The following is a 16968-nucleotide window of genomic DNA, read 5'->3' as shown; positions in this document are numbered from 1 at the left end:
GGCCGATGTCATGAACTTGCCTTGTGTATGTGGTGTAATTTGACTCGAGGCCTCATGAGTACGGAGTGGGGGGGGGCCCTCTGTGCTATTACTTGGCTCAGACTACTAAACCTGGTTCCCATGTGTTCTTCTGTCACCCAACTGCTACGGTGTGCTTTATAACCTGAGTGGTGGTTGCATCGTGCTGTGTGTGGAGGTGTTTACACTCCACCTCATCTGCTGCACAGCCTGGTTCATGATGAGGCTTTATGCGTTGTGCTTCCCAGTAGCTTTCTTTTCTGCGGGCAGCTGAAGTCACTTAGTAGATGTGTTTACCTTGTGTGTCCAGTGCCATCAGGTCACAGGCTAAGCTGAGTTAGTGTGAGCTAGCTCACACTTTTTTAGCCTCCAGCTCCCACATTTTTGTTTTCGCTCAGGAAGGATGGCTCCAGACCAAACTGACTTATGCAGCAGCCAAATCGCTCGCTCACAACATTAATGCCAGTAGCTCACAGAGTAGAATTTTTGCTCACAAGACTCCACAGCTGAGAGGGAGTGTCATGCCACAGCCAGCTTAGGGGCGACCCCATTGGGTTTTCAAGGCAAGAGTCTAACAGAGGTGGTTTACTGTCGCCTGCCTCTGTGTCACAAGCCTGGGTTTCCCTGGTGGCCTCCCCCATCCAAGTACTAACCAGGGCCGGCCCTGCTTAGCTGCCAGGCTCTGATGAGATCAGGCTAGCCTGGGCCATCCAGCTCAGGCGTTCAACTCTTTAAGGTTTCCCCTTAGAACTGGTTATTATAGGACAGAAGATGGTTCTGAGTTAAGCCAGCCGCCAGCCTCTGGCTATAGACACTTAAAATAAGTGATGATGGATTGCACAATCCACCCATTAAAAAGGATTATGCATGTTCCTGTGTGTGTTCTAGGCTTACAGCCACAAATCAATTTAAATATTTTAATAAAGTTAGCAGCCATCGTGGGAATGTAATACAACAGACCTGTAATAAAAAGAGCCGTCTGCCTGCGGTACATGCCAGTCGCTCAGCAAATTAAGCCAGGAGCCTCAGAATCGGCCGTGGGCTTCAGGAGGGTCATGGGTGTTGCAGAGGCCGAACACGAAGGGGATTAAATCATCCGGACCAGAGTAACCGCCGCACGTCCTCTGCTTTTTGCTTTCGGAGTCTTCTGTTGAAGGAACAGCTCGTCCAATAAATAAATAAATAAATAAAGCTATGCATATGAAATTCGAACAAACCCTGTTCAGGGACTGGGGTTGCCAACCTCCAGGTGGTGACTGGAGACCTGGGGTTACAATTGATCTCCAGGCAACAGAGATTAGATCACCTGGAGAAAACAGCCGCTTTGGAAGGTGGACTCTATGGCCTTATACCCCATTGAAGTCCCTCCCTTTCCCATCCTAGAGGTGGCAACCCTATCAGGGACTCAGAACATTGTGGCCCAGGTTACCTCTGCTTCCCCCCCCCCCCCAAAAAAGCCATTTGCACTGAAAGGTACAGTTGACTATGACAGGCATAATTCACCCCAGAACAAAGCTGGGAACCTAAACATTGGGCCTACAGTCTTTTGAATGATTTTGGGCACTGCTGTAACATCCTCACCGAGGCAATCCCTACAAAACCTCACCCCCACCCCACGTTTTTGCTTTAGAAGCTATGGTTATCTGTGGCAGGCTGCTGCTGCCTTACGGCAACCTCCAGCACGGGCCTTTATTTTTATTTATTTATTCATCTCATTTGTACCCCGCCCTCCCTGCAAAGCAGGCTCAGGGCAGCTCACAATCAATGCATAAGTACAATTAAAACGACATAAAATCATTAAAACAATTCAGTTATAACTAATGCAAATTCATAAAGTGCTGGTTAATTAGTTGTTTGCGATGGCTTATTTTCCAAGTATACACAGAGGTCTAGCAAACCTTCTGCTCATGATCTTCCTGCAGCACAGGCTAGGTGTCAAAACCAAGGGCCGGGGCTCCCTAGTTGAAAGCCTGGCAGAAGAGCTCCATCTTGCAGGCCCTGCGGAACTGTAAGAGATCCCGCAGGGCCCTGATCTCCTCCAGGAGCTCATTCCACCAGTATGGAGCCACCACTGAGAAAGCCCTGGCGGTAGCAAGCCTGGCATCCTTGGGGCCTGGGAGGGTCAATCGATTTTGAGACCCCAACTGTAGTGCTCTCTGGGGTATATATGGGGAAAGGTGGTCCCTCAGAAATGTCGGAGCCTGGCCATATGGGGCTTTAAAGGTGAGAACAAGCACTCTGAAGTGAATTCAGTATGCTATTGGCAGCCAGTGCAGTGTCCTCAGCACAGGCTGGATGTGCTCCCACCTGGGGAGACCCATCAGAAGCCTGGTTGCAGCATTCTGCACAAGCTGTAGCTTCTGAATTTGTGACAAGGGCAGCCCCATGTAGAGAGCGGTACAGTAGTCTAATCTTAAGGTGACCATCTCATGGGTCACTATTGTTAGGTTGGCGTGATCAAGGAAGGGAACCAACTGCCTAATCAGCCAAAGATGGTACAAGGCCGACCTGGCAGTGGCTACTACCTGGGCCTCCATTGTTAAGGAGACATCCAGGAGCACTCCCAAGCTCCTAACTTCCGGCGCTGGCACCAACGGCACCCCATCAAAGGTCAGGAGAGGGGTCCCTAACCTTGGCCTGCTCCAACTCAGGCACAGGACCTCCGTCTTCATCGGATTAAGTTTCAGCCAGTTCATCCTAAGCCAACCAGCCATGGCTTGTAATGCCTGGTCCAGGTCTTCCGGCCTGGAGTTGGACCACCCACCCACCATCAGATAGAGCTGGGTGTCATCAGCATACTGGTGACATCCCAGCCCATGCCTCCGGGCAATCTGGGCAAGGGGGCGCATATAGATGTTATATAGCATCGTGGAAAGCACTGCCCCTTGAGGCACTCCACAATCCAGTGGGTGCCTCTTGGACTGCTGTTTCAAAGCAAGTGAGAAGGAGAGGTGTTTTGCCATGGCCTTCCTCTGCAGAGTCTTTTCTCAGAGGTCTCCCTTCCAAGTACCAGCCCTGTTTAGCTTCCAGATCTGACAAGATCAAGCTACATCACATCACCTTCCCTTCCGCGGCAGGCATAACTCACCAGAAAATAAAGTGAGGAATCTCAAGCTTGGCCACTGACTTCAAGATGATCATGGGAATTGCAGTGCCCAAAATGAAGGGAATCCTGTCATCTTGGCACAGATTATCTCACTCATGAGAAGCCAGCAAGGACAGACAGGGAAGGTGGAGTCGAACTCTAACAAAACAAAGGAGGTTTAACAGCTTCCCATAGCTATCAGAGCCGGTGTGGTATAGTAGTAAATCGAAATTATCATATGGTGTTGTGTGTGGAATAGACAGGAGGTCCGGGGGTGGGGGGACTGTTTGGCTGCTGAAGATGTAGCTCTTTTTTGGCGCCACTAGGTGGCGAGCTAAGCTTATTTTTAGGCTGAGAGTGTTGTAACTTGCCCGTCACCCATCTGGCTTCAAGTGGGGAAGTGGGGAATCAAACCTGGTTCTCCAGATTAGAGTCAGCCACTCTTAACCACTACACCAAACTGGCTCTCTGGTGTAATGGTTACAGTCAGAACCTCCAAAGGAAGTTTAGAAAACTAGGACCAAAAGTTAAAAACATCAATAATTATAGACAAGAGTACATGTGTGTAACAGTTAAAAACCTTGTAGGAGACCAAGTAAAGCCTCATAATATAATCAAAAGTGACAAATACACAAAAGGAACCATATATGACCTGACACATTTCAGTACAAATAGCCTTCTTCAGAGGTCAAGTAGTACAGAATACAACAAAGCCCTGGTTACACTTGTAAGGCAGTAAACAATTGATATAGGACCTAAACACAAATGTTCCAATCTGGAATTGAATGACACAAAAAGATATGTATCTGGCCTTGTGTCAGTGGCAGTTACATATACTGGAGAAAGTAATATTGCCAATATGCACCTCCCAGTTTAGGTCCTAAGATTACAAGTGCAATCACTTTATCAGGGCCAATGTGCAACATCAATATGTATGTAACAACGTAAGCAGCTTTGGGACCTCTTTGGAGAGAAACGTGAGAGATTACATTTGTTATAATTCTAGTTCTGGCTACAGTTTGCCAAAAGGGATGACTTCGCTTGCTGTTGCTTCATCTGGTATTGCTGCAGTTCTTCTGGCAGGAGGCAAAACTGCTCGTTCAGTGTGCAACTTACCATTAAATACAGCAAGCCCAAGGAGTCACAGGATTCATGAGCACAGCCCCTCCAACTTTCAATATTCCAGTATCCTACTCCATTACTCATCAGAAAACAACCTGAACAGCCATTTACTGTTGATCATCTGTAGCCAGCAGAACCTTTTGCTAGTTTACCAGTGTGGGCAGCAGCCTGACATAGGGTTTCCATCCAACTCCAGGTCAGGAAATACCTGGAGAGACTTCCGGTTTATGGCGGTGTGCTAGCAGTCGCACCTTCTGGACCTCCTGGGGGTGAGGCTGCGCTCCGGCCGAAGAAGGGGGTGCGCAGGCTCGCAACCCCCCCCCCAGGGTCCCGGCGAAGGGACCCTGGCCATGGAACTTGCAAGAGGCTGCCACTTCAAGGGCCGAATGCCCGAGAATTGAGGCACCTCTGTGTTCCGACGGTTCTCCGTGCCGAGAGACCAAATGGGCTTAGCAACGCTGACCGGGTCGAGCGACGGAGATCACGCGGCATAAAAAGAAATGAAAGCGAGGTCGAAAGACCGATTATGAACGTGAGTCAATCTCGTAGCATTTAAAGAGGAAAAGTAGCTCCCCACCCTTCCCTACCGAACGGGGGGGAAAGCGAGCGGGGGAGGGACGCCTCTCATGCGCATGAACTTTTGAGCGATTGAGGGGGGGAGCAGAAGAAAACGCGATAGAAACTGTCTAGAAGTACTTACCCAAACGAAGACAAGCGGTCAAGCGCACATTCCAAACAAACTCAATTGGATATAAATGGCTATTTCCAGAAAGTGTAACATTCAAGACAAAGGACAAAAAAAGAAAAGATACACTCTGTTCTGAAAGCTCAAGAGTTTCTAAAGGAACAGCTGGGAAGGCCAGAGGACGAGAAAAAAGAAGAGGATAGCAAGTCCAGTGGTGAGTTGGAAACGGGTTCGTCCGGTGAGGACTCTTTGTCTGAGCAGCTGCCCCCAAAAGTCCCTACAAACTGAGGAAGAGAAGGGAAAAGAAGAAGTAAAGGCTGAAGGACTCTGATTTGTGCCTTTGAGAACTTTGGTTCTGGAGGATGATTGGGGGTACTATACTAGACAGTTAAATGAAACTCTAAGGGTAAAAGTTTTTAAATGTTTTGACTCAGTTTATAAAAGTTACAACGATGAGAAGACTTGATGTAACTAAGCTAGTTGGAGGATCTCCTCTCTTGGGTTTTTAGTTAGTAGTGGGTACTTTACTTTCTCCCGTATATGTAGTATTCCCTCCCCTCATTTTCTGTTGTAGTTATTTGTAGTGTTAAAAATAAATAAAAAATCCCCTTCGGGGGCTTAAAAAAAAAAAAAGGAAATACCTGGAGATTTGGAGGTGGAGCCTGAGGAGGGGGGGGTTTCGGGAGGGGAGGAACCTCAGTGGGGTACAATGCCATAATAGCCTAAATAGTGATTTTAAATGTTGGTGTTTAAAAAAACATATTTTATGTCCTTTATCTATATTGTAAGTTGCTTTGAGTTCTGTAAGGTTGAAAGACAGCTAATAAATGTGTTAAATAAATAAATACAGTCCACCCTCCAAAGCAGCCATTTTCTCCAGGGGAACGGATTGCTGTAGTTTGGAGATCACTTGTGATTACAGGAGGTCTCCAGGCCCCACCTGGAGCTTCGCAACCTTGGTCTGGCAGCTTCTGCACTTGTAAATCTTCTGAAACATTCCTGATCCTGAGGAACAGCTGCATTGGCTTTAAGGTTTGCCGGTAGCTTCACTCTTTTTCTGCAGCAATACAACAACAAAAGTGCAGCACACAGTAATAAGAAACAAAGAATAACAAAACCACAAAAACAACTGTGAGCTGAATTGCCTGCAGAATATTCACAAAGGAGACTACATTTAAAGTGAAATGCATCTATTGTCTGAGTTAAATCTAACCATACAGTCCATCATAGGGAAATAAAGAAGCCAAAGAATTAATATACAAGATAAATATCCAAAAAGTCCAACACTTTTCCTAGGTAATTCTTCCAGTGTTTCAGACCTCTGGCCCTTCCTCAGGAACAAAGAACTGTAAAAAGTACAAAATGCAATAACACTTATTTTAACTATTTCATAAAGAATAATACCAATATTACAAAAGAACCCTTTTACATTAATAACATAATTACATTGTTATCACTGTTACATAGATTCTCAAAACTAGAGTCACATTGGATCTTACCAGCTGCTGAAAGTGTCATTCCATCTCCTTATAAGATAATGCTTTTCTATTATTCTGTAAAAGAGAATTCCTCAGAATTTTACCTTAAAATTAGAAGCAGCACAATGTATGGACCACAAAACTAGTATAATATATACTCACTCTATGTTGGGCAAGGTGTCCTTAGCTCTAACCCGCACCCCTAAAGGCTGCTTCAATGTATCATAGTCCCACATACAGCTCACAGTTTTTGTGGTTTTGTTATTCTTTGCTTTTTCTGCAGCAATGACTTGGAATGTCTGGCTAGCCCTAGTTAAACTTTTACTTATTTACTTTATTATAGTCCACCTTACTAGCTGAGACTGAAGGCAGACTGAAAACTTTTAAACAACACAACAGGGAAAATATAAAACATGCAATAAATAGTACTGTAATCGTTTGGATGACAAAGTTATAAAACAGTGCAATATTACTAGGTCTATCTAGGATCACCAACTAGAGATGTAAAATTTGTGGAAAATGTTGAAGCCACAGGGGGAAAAAACCTTCCCACCTCCACCACCTGGAAAATAATGGAATTTTGGGGAGGAGAATTAAAACATGTGCAATAGTTCCAACCTAAACTAATCTCACTGCTTTAACAACATAAAATGCATCATTTCTAAACTTGCATATAAGATTGTAATATTTGACATACTTATGAAAGTTATAAGTGCCTTAGTTTTGTATAAGCAAAATTGCAAATATACCCAGTACTTGAGAGAAAACTGCAAGCTGATACTCCGTATGCTATCTTAGCTCATGTATATTAATTTTTGCTATCTGGTTAGAGAGAGCGGTGTTTTCAGTGGAACTTCCACTTTTCCTCTGATGTATCTGTACAGTTTGTGTCCCAACCCCTTCTGATCTCCCCCCCCCCCTTACAAGGTAGGGCAATAAGCTACTTTTTACCAAATCCGTAGGTAAATGTGTCATAGTGGTGTGAAGGAGAGGTGAAAATAATCATCTTAAAAGTTAGGCATCCTTCTAGATACAGAAATGCATCTTGGATTAAGAGCTATATATATCTATAGTATGCCCATGTTGTATTTAAAATAATTTAATTCATTCTAAAAGAGAAAGTATTTCATAGGTGGGTTTTTTCCCCCAGTACTCCCCAAAATTTTTTCAGTACTCCATCAGAAAAAACTGAAGGGGAAGAAAAGGACTCAGAATTTAATATGTTGTCAAAGGCTTTCACGGCCAGAGTTCATTAGTTGTTGTAGATTTTCCAGGCTGTATGGCTGTGGTCTTGGCATTGTAATATCTAGACTCAGAATTTTCCCTCTGATTTTTTTCTGGGCCTTCACATCTCTTATTACCAGCTTCTAGGTGAAGCCTGGAGTTCTCCCAGAATTCTGACTGATCTCCAGGCTACAGAGATCAGCCTAGCATGTCTGAAGAAATCTGAATGTATGTTTCAAAATTAATTTATCTTCCTGGCCACTCCTGAGAGTGTGCCATTCAAATTGCTATTGCTTTTATATGCCTCAACACAAGGAATCCACTCCAGGACATTAACCAGTCTTCATCAGTGCAGGGCTCAAGTAGGAAAGAAGTTACCTTTTGCTCACTAGAAATCACACCCGAGAAATAGCAGGATGGGACAGGACTGCTGGATTCTATGGTGGGATTTGTTGATGGCAGGATCTTCATAAAGGTATAAAGCAGGGGTGACCAAGCTTGCTTAACCTAAGAGCCACACAGAATAAACATCAGATGTTTGAGAACCACAAGACGTGAACAAATATTACACATGTTTTTATTGAAAATTATGCAAATTTGCTTTGTATTAACATTAAATGAGACTACCAAAAATAAAAACAAAAGGGGTAAAAACAGATATTGATAATGATATTTATTCATCCAATGATATTTGTAGGCGGGGGGGGGGGCTTTGAGAACACATTGAAAGTAAAAAGTTTCTTTCTTTCTCTGTTCCCCCCCACACCTCAAGCCTACCCAGGGAGGGGAACACTGGCTGGGACCCACACAATATGTGTGAAAGAGCCATATGTGGCTCCCGAGCCACAGTTTGGCCACCCCTGGTATAAAGCCATAGATTCCACCTTCCACAGCTGCCATTTTCTCCAGGCGAAACGATCTCTGTCAGCTGGATATCAGTTGTAGTTCCAAGAGATCCCCAGGCCCCACTTGGAGGTTGGCAACTCTAATTTCAGGATCAATTCTCAGCATCCCCAATTAAAAAGTTCTTTAGATGATGGGAAAGACCTCTTCCTGAGATCCTGGAGAGCCCCTAGTGGCCGTGAGACCAATGGAACAAAGAAATACACTAAAATACAGAGGATTTATAGTCCTTGTTGAAAATACCTATGCGAGGACTGAATGAGTTAGCATATGTAATGAGATTTTTTAAAACCCCAATATCCGTGTTGAGTCCTGGGGACCAATGGTGTCTCAGTAAAAAGCAGGTTCATGTGTCCTAAGTAATCAGTATTTTGAAAACCAATTGAGGTGTTGTTGTTTTTTAAGCGTCCACGGTCCTATAAGCATGATGTCCAGTAGAAGCCGCAGTGTCCTCTAAAAAACAATCCCAAAGTGCGTATATTTCCCCCCGAAATCACGCTTCTCTTCTGCCAGTACAAGTACATGCGTCTCATACAGATTTGAGCCCCAGAGAACTTCGGCAATCCCCAAGACAGAAGAAATTAGGTTATACTATTACTGAGCAAATGAGCGCTCCAGCAGTGGCTGTAGAATGATTTCGACAAATGATTAGTAAACTATCGATAACAACGCCGACTCAAACGAATGACAAAGCCGCTATACCTTGTTATCAAGTATAGGACTCCATTTTAACGGCGGAAAGATTCTAGGATGGGCACTTAGGCGTTAGGGGGAACTATTACAGTGATGCACCCAGAAGTTGATTCTGTGGGACCGGAAACAGGAAGTTTCTGTTTTCATGCTTCAGGGCGAAGGAGACGGTGCACGTTCTCGAGCAGGTACTCGCGAAGGAAGGGGCTGGGTAGAATAGGATAGTGGGACTCAGGAGAAACGGGATTAAAAATGCAGCCTGTGTAGAAATCCTGGTCTCCCTTTGCGAAAATCCGTAATAAGAGGGATAAAACTCCGGGTTGGGAATTTCCTAGAGATTTAGCGGCCGAACCCGGGGAGAGGAGAGTTTGGGGAGGGAAGGTGTTCAGGAGGGACGTGATGCTATAAAGTCAACCCTTCGAAGCTACTTCTTTCTCCGGGGGAGCTCATCTCTGTAATCAGTTCCAGTTTCAGGAGAACACCAGACCCCACCTGGAGGTTGGCAGCCATTGGGATAATAACAATGGGCCTACCTTACAGAGGTATTGTAAGGTGTAGATTATATCTTTGACGCTCTCTGAATCCTGAGGCTTAAAGCAAGATGTGTATGCTGTGTCGGTTCAGGACAGGTAAAATAAGGGTGTGTGTTTTTTAAAATCATGTGCTGTGCAAATGGCATGTGGAATTAATTGCCACAAGCTGGGATGATAGCCTTGAGTTTAGATCATCACTGGCAGTTCACCTTGTGGGCAAGCAACATGAGGAACTCACTTCCTTGCTTGGGAGCTTCCCAGAGGTACTTGGCTACCCTCAGAAGTGGAGTGCTGGGCTACAGCTGAGTGAGTCCTTGATCCAGCAAAGTGTCCTAGAGTCAGAAATTATAGAAAACTAACTGAAATGCTCAGGAGGTTGCAGCTGTGCTACTAGGAAAGAAAAAAATATTTGCATTTTTCTTTTCCAAAAGAGACAATGATCTGGCTGTGGTGATGAGAGATTTTCTAAATCACATGCTTCCTCTCTCACCCCACCTCTCAATCTTTCAGCTCTTTCCAACTTGTGAATGTCCCAGGGAGTGAAATCAACACTGGATCCACAGCCACTGAACTCAGATGACCTTGGCTGTCCCTGGAAACAGGTCTGCTTTCTTGAGATCTCAAACTGGTGAAACGTCTGCCCATTTCTTATAGGAGGACAAGTCAGAACTGACTGATCCATCTTCACTTTGTAAGATCTAGCAGGCAGGGAGCTCTTCCCTGTCACTGAAGTGGAGACCTTGGTCTCTTTTCCCTTCAAGGAAAGAAGCAGCCGGTTCTCTCTCAGTATGCCCTTGTTATTTTATTCTATTTATGTTATTTATAGTCTGTCTTTCTTACTGAGACTCAAGGCGGATTATGCATTGTGAATCAATGTGATCAACAGGATGGGACATCCAAATAAGCAATGCCTACAGTATCACTAGGAGATTTGGATAAGGGGATGTAGAGGTCGGTGGAGTTTTGATGACAGCCAGCTCCCAAAAGTGAAAATGATTTGCCCTAAGGGCTTTACGCAGAGGTTGAATAGTGGGATAGAATTATGCCCTGTGGACCTCTAGCTGGACTCTAGAGATCAGTATCTGTGTCCTAATAACCGAAGAGATGCTGGCCTCATGAACAAAATTATGTGATAATAGGCTTGCCCCCTGTCTCCACATCCTGACTCCTTGGCAGCATTCCTTCCCTTCCAGTTGCCATTTGGACCTCTAAAGGATCTCTAGTGCTGCTCCCTTAATTCTTCTGACTTACCCCTTGCAGCCTCCAAAAGCACGAGCACGCTCGGCAAGCTGTTTCTCGCCTCACGCAGTCAGCAGGGAGTCCATTCCCCAGGGCTAACCAAACAGCATGTCCCAGGCCACGAAGCGCAAGCATGTGGTGAAAGAAGTCCTGGCGGAGTGCGTGGTGCCTTCAGAGCGGCAGCAGATTGTCCGGGTGAGAATGGAGTGCCCTACTCTGTGCGGTCTGGGCTGGCTGTGACTTTCTTTGCTTTCCATAGTGAGCTGGCTTCAGGCATGGGTAGCTGTTGTGTTCTGGGACCCAGGTCCACACCCGCTGTGGCCATAGGCTCATTCAGCGGTCTTGGGCCTACCTCTGTTTTGGCCGCAGATGAAAAGTTGCAAAAACAGAATTGAGCTAGTGGATGTAGCCAGGCCCAAGACAGGCCCCCCTTGAGAGAAGTGTGATGATTCCGGTGTTTGTAGAGTGCTCGGAAACCTTCCATGGCAAGGAAATGTAGGTGGGTAGGCAGGTTAGTCTGTAGTAGCAGAACAAAATATGAGTCCAGTAGCACCGTAAGAGACCCAACAAGATTTTTGCAGGGTATGAGCTTTTGTGAGTTACAGCTCACTTTGTCAGATACAAAGGATGACTTTAATTATTCGTATATATTATGAGGCGGGTCAAATGACGAGCAAGGACAAGGGCAGACAGGGACCTTTTCCTGCTGTCTCCCAGGAAATCCCTGACAGCTCCCAAAAGCTGATGGTGAAAGTCACGGGACCTGTTTGGACAAAAAAAAATATCTTTTTCTGCCTGTGATGGTTCCTTTGGAGCAACATGCTCGGTTGATGCAAGAGCAAGGAGGGTGTGACTGCAATCCCTCTGGGGTGCATCACTTTTTGTCCATTTGTTTTTCATAATCTTCAGAGAAAGGTGGTTGGGGATTTCAGGGATTGGTAAAAAGGGGGAACCAGGAAAACAGTCCCATCAGCAAGTACTCATCTGCTCATTCTTCATTAAATCTAGCCTTTTGTAATTATTATTATACCATATAGCTGTTTTTAGCTGCAGTACTCCCTGTACATTACCTTGTACAACAGCCCTTTAAGGTAGGTCACCATCTGTCATTCCAGCTGAGGGATAGAGCCTGAGAGAACACAGCTTGCCTAAGGTCACCTTTAGCGGACTCATGGCAGGGAGTTCAAAACAGGGCTTCCCCAATTTGGCAGCTCAGTCTCTTAGCTACTGTACTGCACTGGCTCTTAAAGACAGTCTCTCCTTCTTTTTCTTCCAGGTGCTGGGGACACCAGGCAATAACCTCCATGAGGTGGAGACGCCAGAAGGGGCAAGGTTCCTTGTGAGCATGCCCACCAAATTCCGCAAGAACATTTGGATCAAGAGAGGTTGGTGTGGGACTCTGCTGCAGGGGGGGGGATGAAAAGTTCTGTCTCTTCACCTTGCCCTCCCCCACCCATGCCAAAATAGTCTGTTCCAGCAACATCTGTCCCTCCTTCTCAGGTGACTTCCTGCTGGTGGATCCCATAGAAGAAGGGGAGAAAGTAAAAGCGGAAATAAGTTTCGTGCTGTACAAGGATCACATTTGCTTTCTGAAGAAGGAAGGATACTGGTAAATTGGGGGGGGGGGGTGCCATCAGTTTTTTCCTCTAGGACTAACCTGTAAGCTTGAAGGAAGGAGAATTTAAGTCAGACAACACCGCACCTGGATCTCTAATCAAATTTGGAGCCCCCTTCTCATGAGTATTGCTGTAGCAGAGCTGGAAAAGAGCTGTATCAGCATCTGTCCTTGTTGGCTGATTCTGGACCTCCTCAGTAACTGCCATCTTCTATAAATTGTGGTTGCAGAGGTTTTCCCTTTCCAGTTCCAGCTTGTCTTGTGGTAGCTTTGCCTGATCTTTCAAACCCCACCAGTATTTCCCAGTATGGCCCAAAGCTTTTTGCCCTTTTTCTAAACCAAGTTGATTCCATTTTGCATTGTACCTTTGCATCCTCCTGACTCTCTTCTTAGCAACCTTCCTCTCACCTTCTGATTGGGGTATAAGGGGGGGTCTCCATTCTACTGGTACCTGAGGAAGGGAGCTTTGACCACCCTAATTGGTCTTTAAGGTGCTACTGGACATGTCTATTGCAGTATTTCCCACTGTCTCTCCCATTTTTAAAAATATCTGCAGGCCTGCTGCCTTCCTATCGGATGCTTCAGGAACTCAGAGCAGTGCTAAAGACAGGTAAGTTTTGGGCCAAGGTTGTTTTTTGGGGGGTAAGGAGACGTCATGAGTCCTCTGTAATGGCCAGAAGCTGGGGGTTGGTGTCACAGCTTCCAAAAGGGAGCAAGGGTAGTCTACTAAGGATACAAGCGGAGCAGATCTTGGGTTGGTGGTGACCTTTGATCACTTGTGTCTGATATGAAGTACTTGAGCCCAGGAGTTGGAGGCCTTCAGGCAAGAGAAGCAGGGGGCGTGGCAGCCAGCAGTCCCAGTTAAAGCTACAGTTTTCCGTTGGAATCCTTCAACTGATGGACCTCTGCTCCATATGCTTATCTAATTCCCTTTTGAAGCATATGGAGCAGAGGTCCATCGGGGGCTATTAGCCACAAGGTATAGATAGGGGCTCTGGGGCGAGTGATGCTCTGTCTTCTTGGTGCTTGGGGGGGTCAACAGTGGGAGGGCTCCTAGTGTCCTGGCCCCACTGCTGGACCTCCTGATGGCACCTGGTATTTTTGGCCACTGTGTGATACAGAGTGTTGGACTGGATGGGCCTTTGGCCTGATCCAACATTGGCGTCTCTTATGTTCTTATGTTATGTTCAAAACAAGTTGCTCTTAAAAAAAAAAAGCAAGCCTCTGCTATCTTAATAGAACCTACCCTTATGCAAAATGGTTTTAATTGCCCCCAACAGGGAAGGAGCGCAAAGCCCCCCGCGTTCTGCAGGGGAAGAGGACTCCGAGGACGATGACAGTGACCTGTTTGTGAACACAAACCGTGTGAATTATGGCTACACAGAGAGCGAGGAGAGCAGTGATTCAGAGGAGGATGAGAAGTAACTCGGTTAGGGCTGTGGCTGCAGAGACCAGGCCAGACCTTTGGATGTCTCTGCCTCTTCCTGTGGACTGTCAGGGTTTGTGGGGTTTTTTTTTGGCATTTTTCCAGGAAGGCCAAGGCTGGAACTTTGACTACCAATTGTGGACAGTGGGTGCACTCTGCAGTGCTGGCAATAGCAAAAGCTCCCTCCTCCAAGAGTGCTTTGATCTTGTCTAGACTGGATGCTTTTGCTATATGGTTCATTTTTTCTGTCTCCTTTTTGCCTTATTTAATAAAATGGGATCCAGCCCAAGAAGTCGTCAGTTTGCTGTGTGGAGGTGGGAGTGGATGGCTGAAAGGATCACAGAATTCAAGCAGCATTAATCACTCTAAAAGACCGACTGCTGACTACCTTGCCATCCCTAAAGGCAGGTTTTAAGTGGATTACATAAGAGGTAGGTAGAGGGGGAGTTAACCTATCTAGTATTTTACATTTGAGGTTCTTTGGGGGTGGAGGCAGCAAGGCATTTTATACTTTCCCTTTTTAAAATCGGCCTGCAACACATACACACCCCTTTATATGAGGATGAGAACTACCCCACTCTGATTTTACCAAAACCGACTTCTTCAGATGCTGGTGGCAGAAATTTAGTACAGACAGGAGCTAATTGGTGTTTATCAACTGCACGGAGATGGACAAAAGCAGTAGAGTTTGATAGCTAGATTATTGTGGACTAGGAATAAGGCCCGTTGTGGAAATAAATACAAGCTCTAGAAAGAAGCTCTGGGCGGGTGCCCTGGCCTTGGGCACTTAGCGTCAATTTGCTATGGTGACCTCAGCAGGATATAATGACTCAAAGCTTACCGTTTTCTCCAGGGGAACTGATCTCTGCCATCTGAAGAGCAGTTGTAATTATGAGTGATCCCCAACCCTCCCCTGGAGATTGGCAACAATGGTTTCCCAGGAGGGAATGACTGGTTTGGAGGGTGGAGTCTATGGCTTTGTACCTGTCTGAGGTCCCACCCCTCCTCAAACTCCACTCTCCCCAGGCTCCACCCCTCAAATCTCCAGGAATTTCCCAACCCGGAGGTGGCAACCCTATTTCCTTCCCAGCCAACCATCAACGTACCATTATCTGCCCCTCTGACTTCAGGTTTCCATCTTTCCCCCCCATCCCTGTAGCCTCTACCTAGGAAAAGTACAGTCTTTCCCTGCAGTGGGGACCCAAGAAGGAGGGAAGTGACCTTAGCAGGGTATAATGACAGAGTCCACCCTGCAAAGCAGACTTTTTTCCAGGGGAGCTGATCTCTGCCATCTGGAGAGCAGTTTCAATTCTGAGTGATCTCCAGCCCTCACCCGGAGATTGGCAGCAATGGTTCCCCAGGAGGAAAAGTACAGACTTTGTTCACAGTGGAGACCAAAGCAGCTTACATCATTCTCTTCTCCTCCTTTTGATCTGCATAACCCTGTGAAGTAGGTTAGGCTGAAAGTCTGTGACTGGTCTGAAATCACCCACTCAACTTCCACAGCAAGAACCTGGGTCTGGCAGACCCTGTTCTGAAGCGCTAACTGCTACACCTTACGGTAACCAACCTCCAGATGGAGCCTGAAGATCACTGGGTATCACAATTGAACTCCAGACAACAGATCTCTCCCCCCTGGAGAAAATAACTGCTTTGGAGGGTGGGCTCTATGGCATTCTGTTCAGCGGAGGCCTCTCCCCTCCCCAAACTCTGGCTTCTGTAGACTCCACCACAGAATATCGAGGAATTTCCCAACCTGGAGTTGGCAACCCTAGTCAGGACTGGCCCCAATGAGTTCCCTACAAAGGCCTGGAAAGTGCCTCCTGCCTTTTTACTGACAGAACCAAGCATGGTTGCCTAGCAACAGCCACTGAGGGAAAAGTTAATCCCACAGGAGCCAAGGAGGAGAATTGCCTTCCTCAGGAGAGACAGCCGTTTGGCAGCTTATTCTGTGAGAGAAGAGTGTCCAGGCTGGCAGTGGGTGGGGGAGAAGACGGACCCAGTACCTAGCCAATGGCATGCGAGTACTCCTGAGTGGCAGTTGATGGGCCAATGGCTGGTGGAGCGCACTGCACAGCCAATGGGAGAGCTGGAAATGGCCAATACGTAAGGGAATTATATATATAAGGATTACAATAGGCCACGCATTACTGTTTAGGTCAAAAAATATTAGATGATTAATGTATTTGCTGTAACCTCTAACAGGCTGTGTTGGCACTGGGTATTTCTAAGCCAAGTACCAAGTAACTGATCCAAGATCACTGCAGACGGTGACTGCAACCATGAAATTAAAAGACGCCTGCTGATGGCCAACCTAGACAGCATAATAAAAAGTAGAGACATCACTCTGCCAACAAAAGTCTGTATAGTCAAAGCAATGATATTCTCAGTAGTAATGTCTGGCTGCGAGAGTTGGACCATAAGGAAGGCCGAGTGCTGAAGAATAGATGCTTTTGAATTATGGTGCTGGAGAAGACTCTTGAGAGTAAACCACCTCTGAACATCTCTTACTTTGGACACCATACAGTTTCCACCACCAAACTTGAAAACAGAACTCCCTCGTTCACTGCTCTTCTGACACCAGTGGTGAGACCCTCATCCCTATCTTTGGAGGCCAACTTGGATCAGGGCTCATGGTACAGTGCAGGTGGCAGCCTGTCTGCTAGAACCAAAAAATGTAAATCCCTGTATCTAGAAAATTAGCATATTAGGGTGACAGGCGCCAGCCCAACTTCTCTGACATGCTAGTTATTACAATACAGGTAGTTTTCTTTCGTAGGTAGCCATATGCCAGTGATGGTGAACCTTTTAGAGACCAAGTGCCCAAACTGCGACCCAAAACCCACTTATTTATTGCAAAGTGCCAACACGGCAATTTAACCTGAATACTGAGGTTTTACTTTAGAAAAAACCACCCATACATTAACTTAAGATGATCCAAACAAAGTAA

The 16968-nt window shown here is 46.0% G+C and overlaps 1 protein-coding gene across 1 annotated transcript; it reads left to right on the top strand.

The window, feature by feature from the left end:
* The first annotated feature begins 9329 nt into the window (after positions 1 to 9329).
* EIF1AD (eukaryotic translation initiation factor 1A domain containing) lies at positions 9330 to 14300 on the top strand. The gene is made up of 7 exons (XM_015408364.1): positions 9330 to 9393; positions 10249 to 10340; positions 10999 to 11172; positions 12254 to 12362; positions 12478 to 12586; positions 13149 to 13202; positions 13873 to 14300. The coding sequence occupies exons 3-7, from the start codon at positions 11086 to 11088 to the stop codon at positions 14015 to 14017; spliced, it is 504 nt and encodes a 167-aa protein (XP_015263850.1). The 5' UTR covers positions 9330 to 9393; positions 10249 to 10340; positions 10999 to 11085; the 3' UTR covers positions 14018 to 14300.
* Positions 14301 to 16968: the final 2668 nt, after the last annotated feature.

The sequence above is a fragment of the Gekko japonicus genome, unplaced genomic scaffold, assembly GCF_001447785.1.
Source record: "Gekko japonicus isolate JY-2015 unplaced genomic scaffold, Gekko_japonicus_V1.1 scaffold457, whole genome shotgun sequence".
Taxonomy (NCBI): domain Eukaryota; kingdom Metazoa; phylum Chordata; class Lepidosauria; order Squamata; family Gekkonidae; genus Gekko; species Gekko japonicus.
Note: the sequence above shows the minus strand (reverse complement) of the source record. Positions and strands in the feature narration are given on the sequence as shown.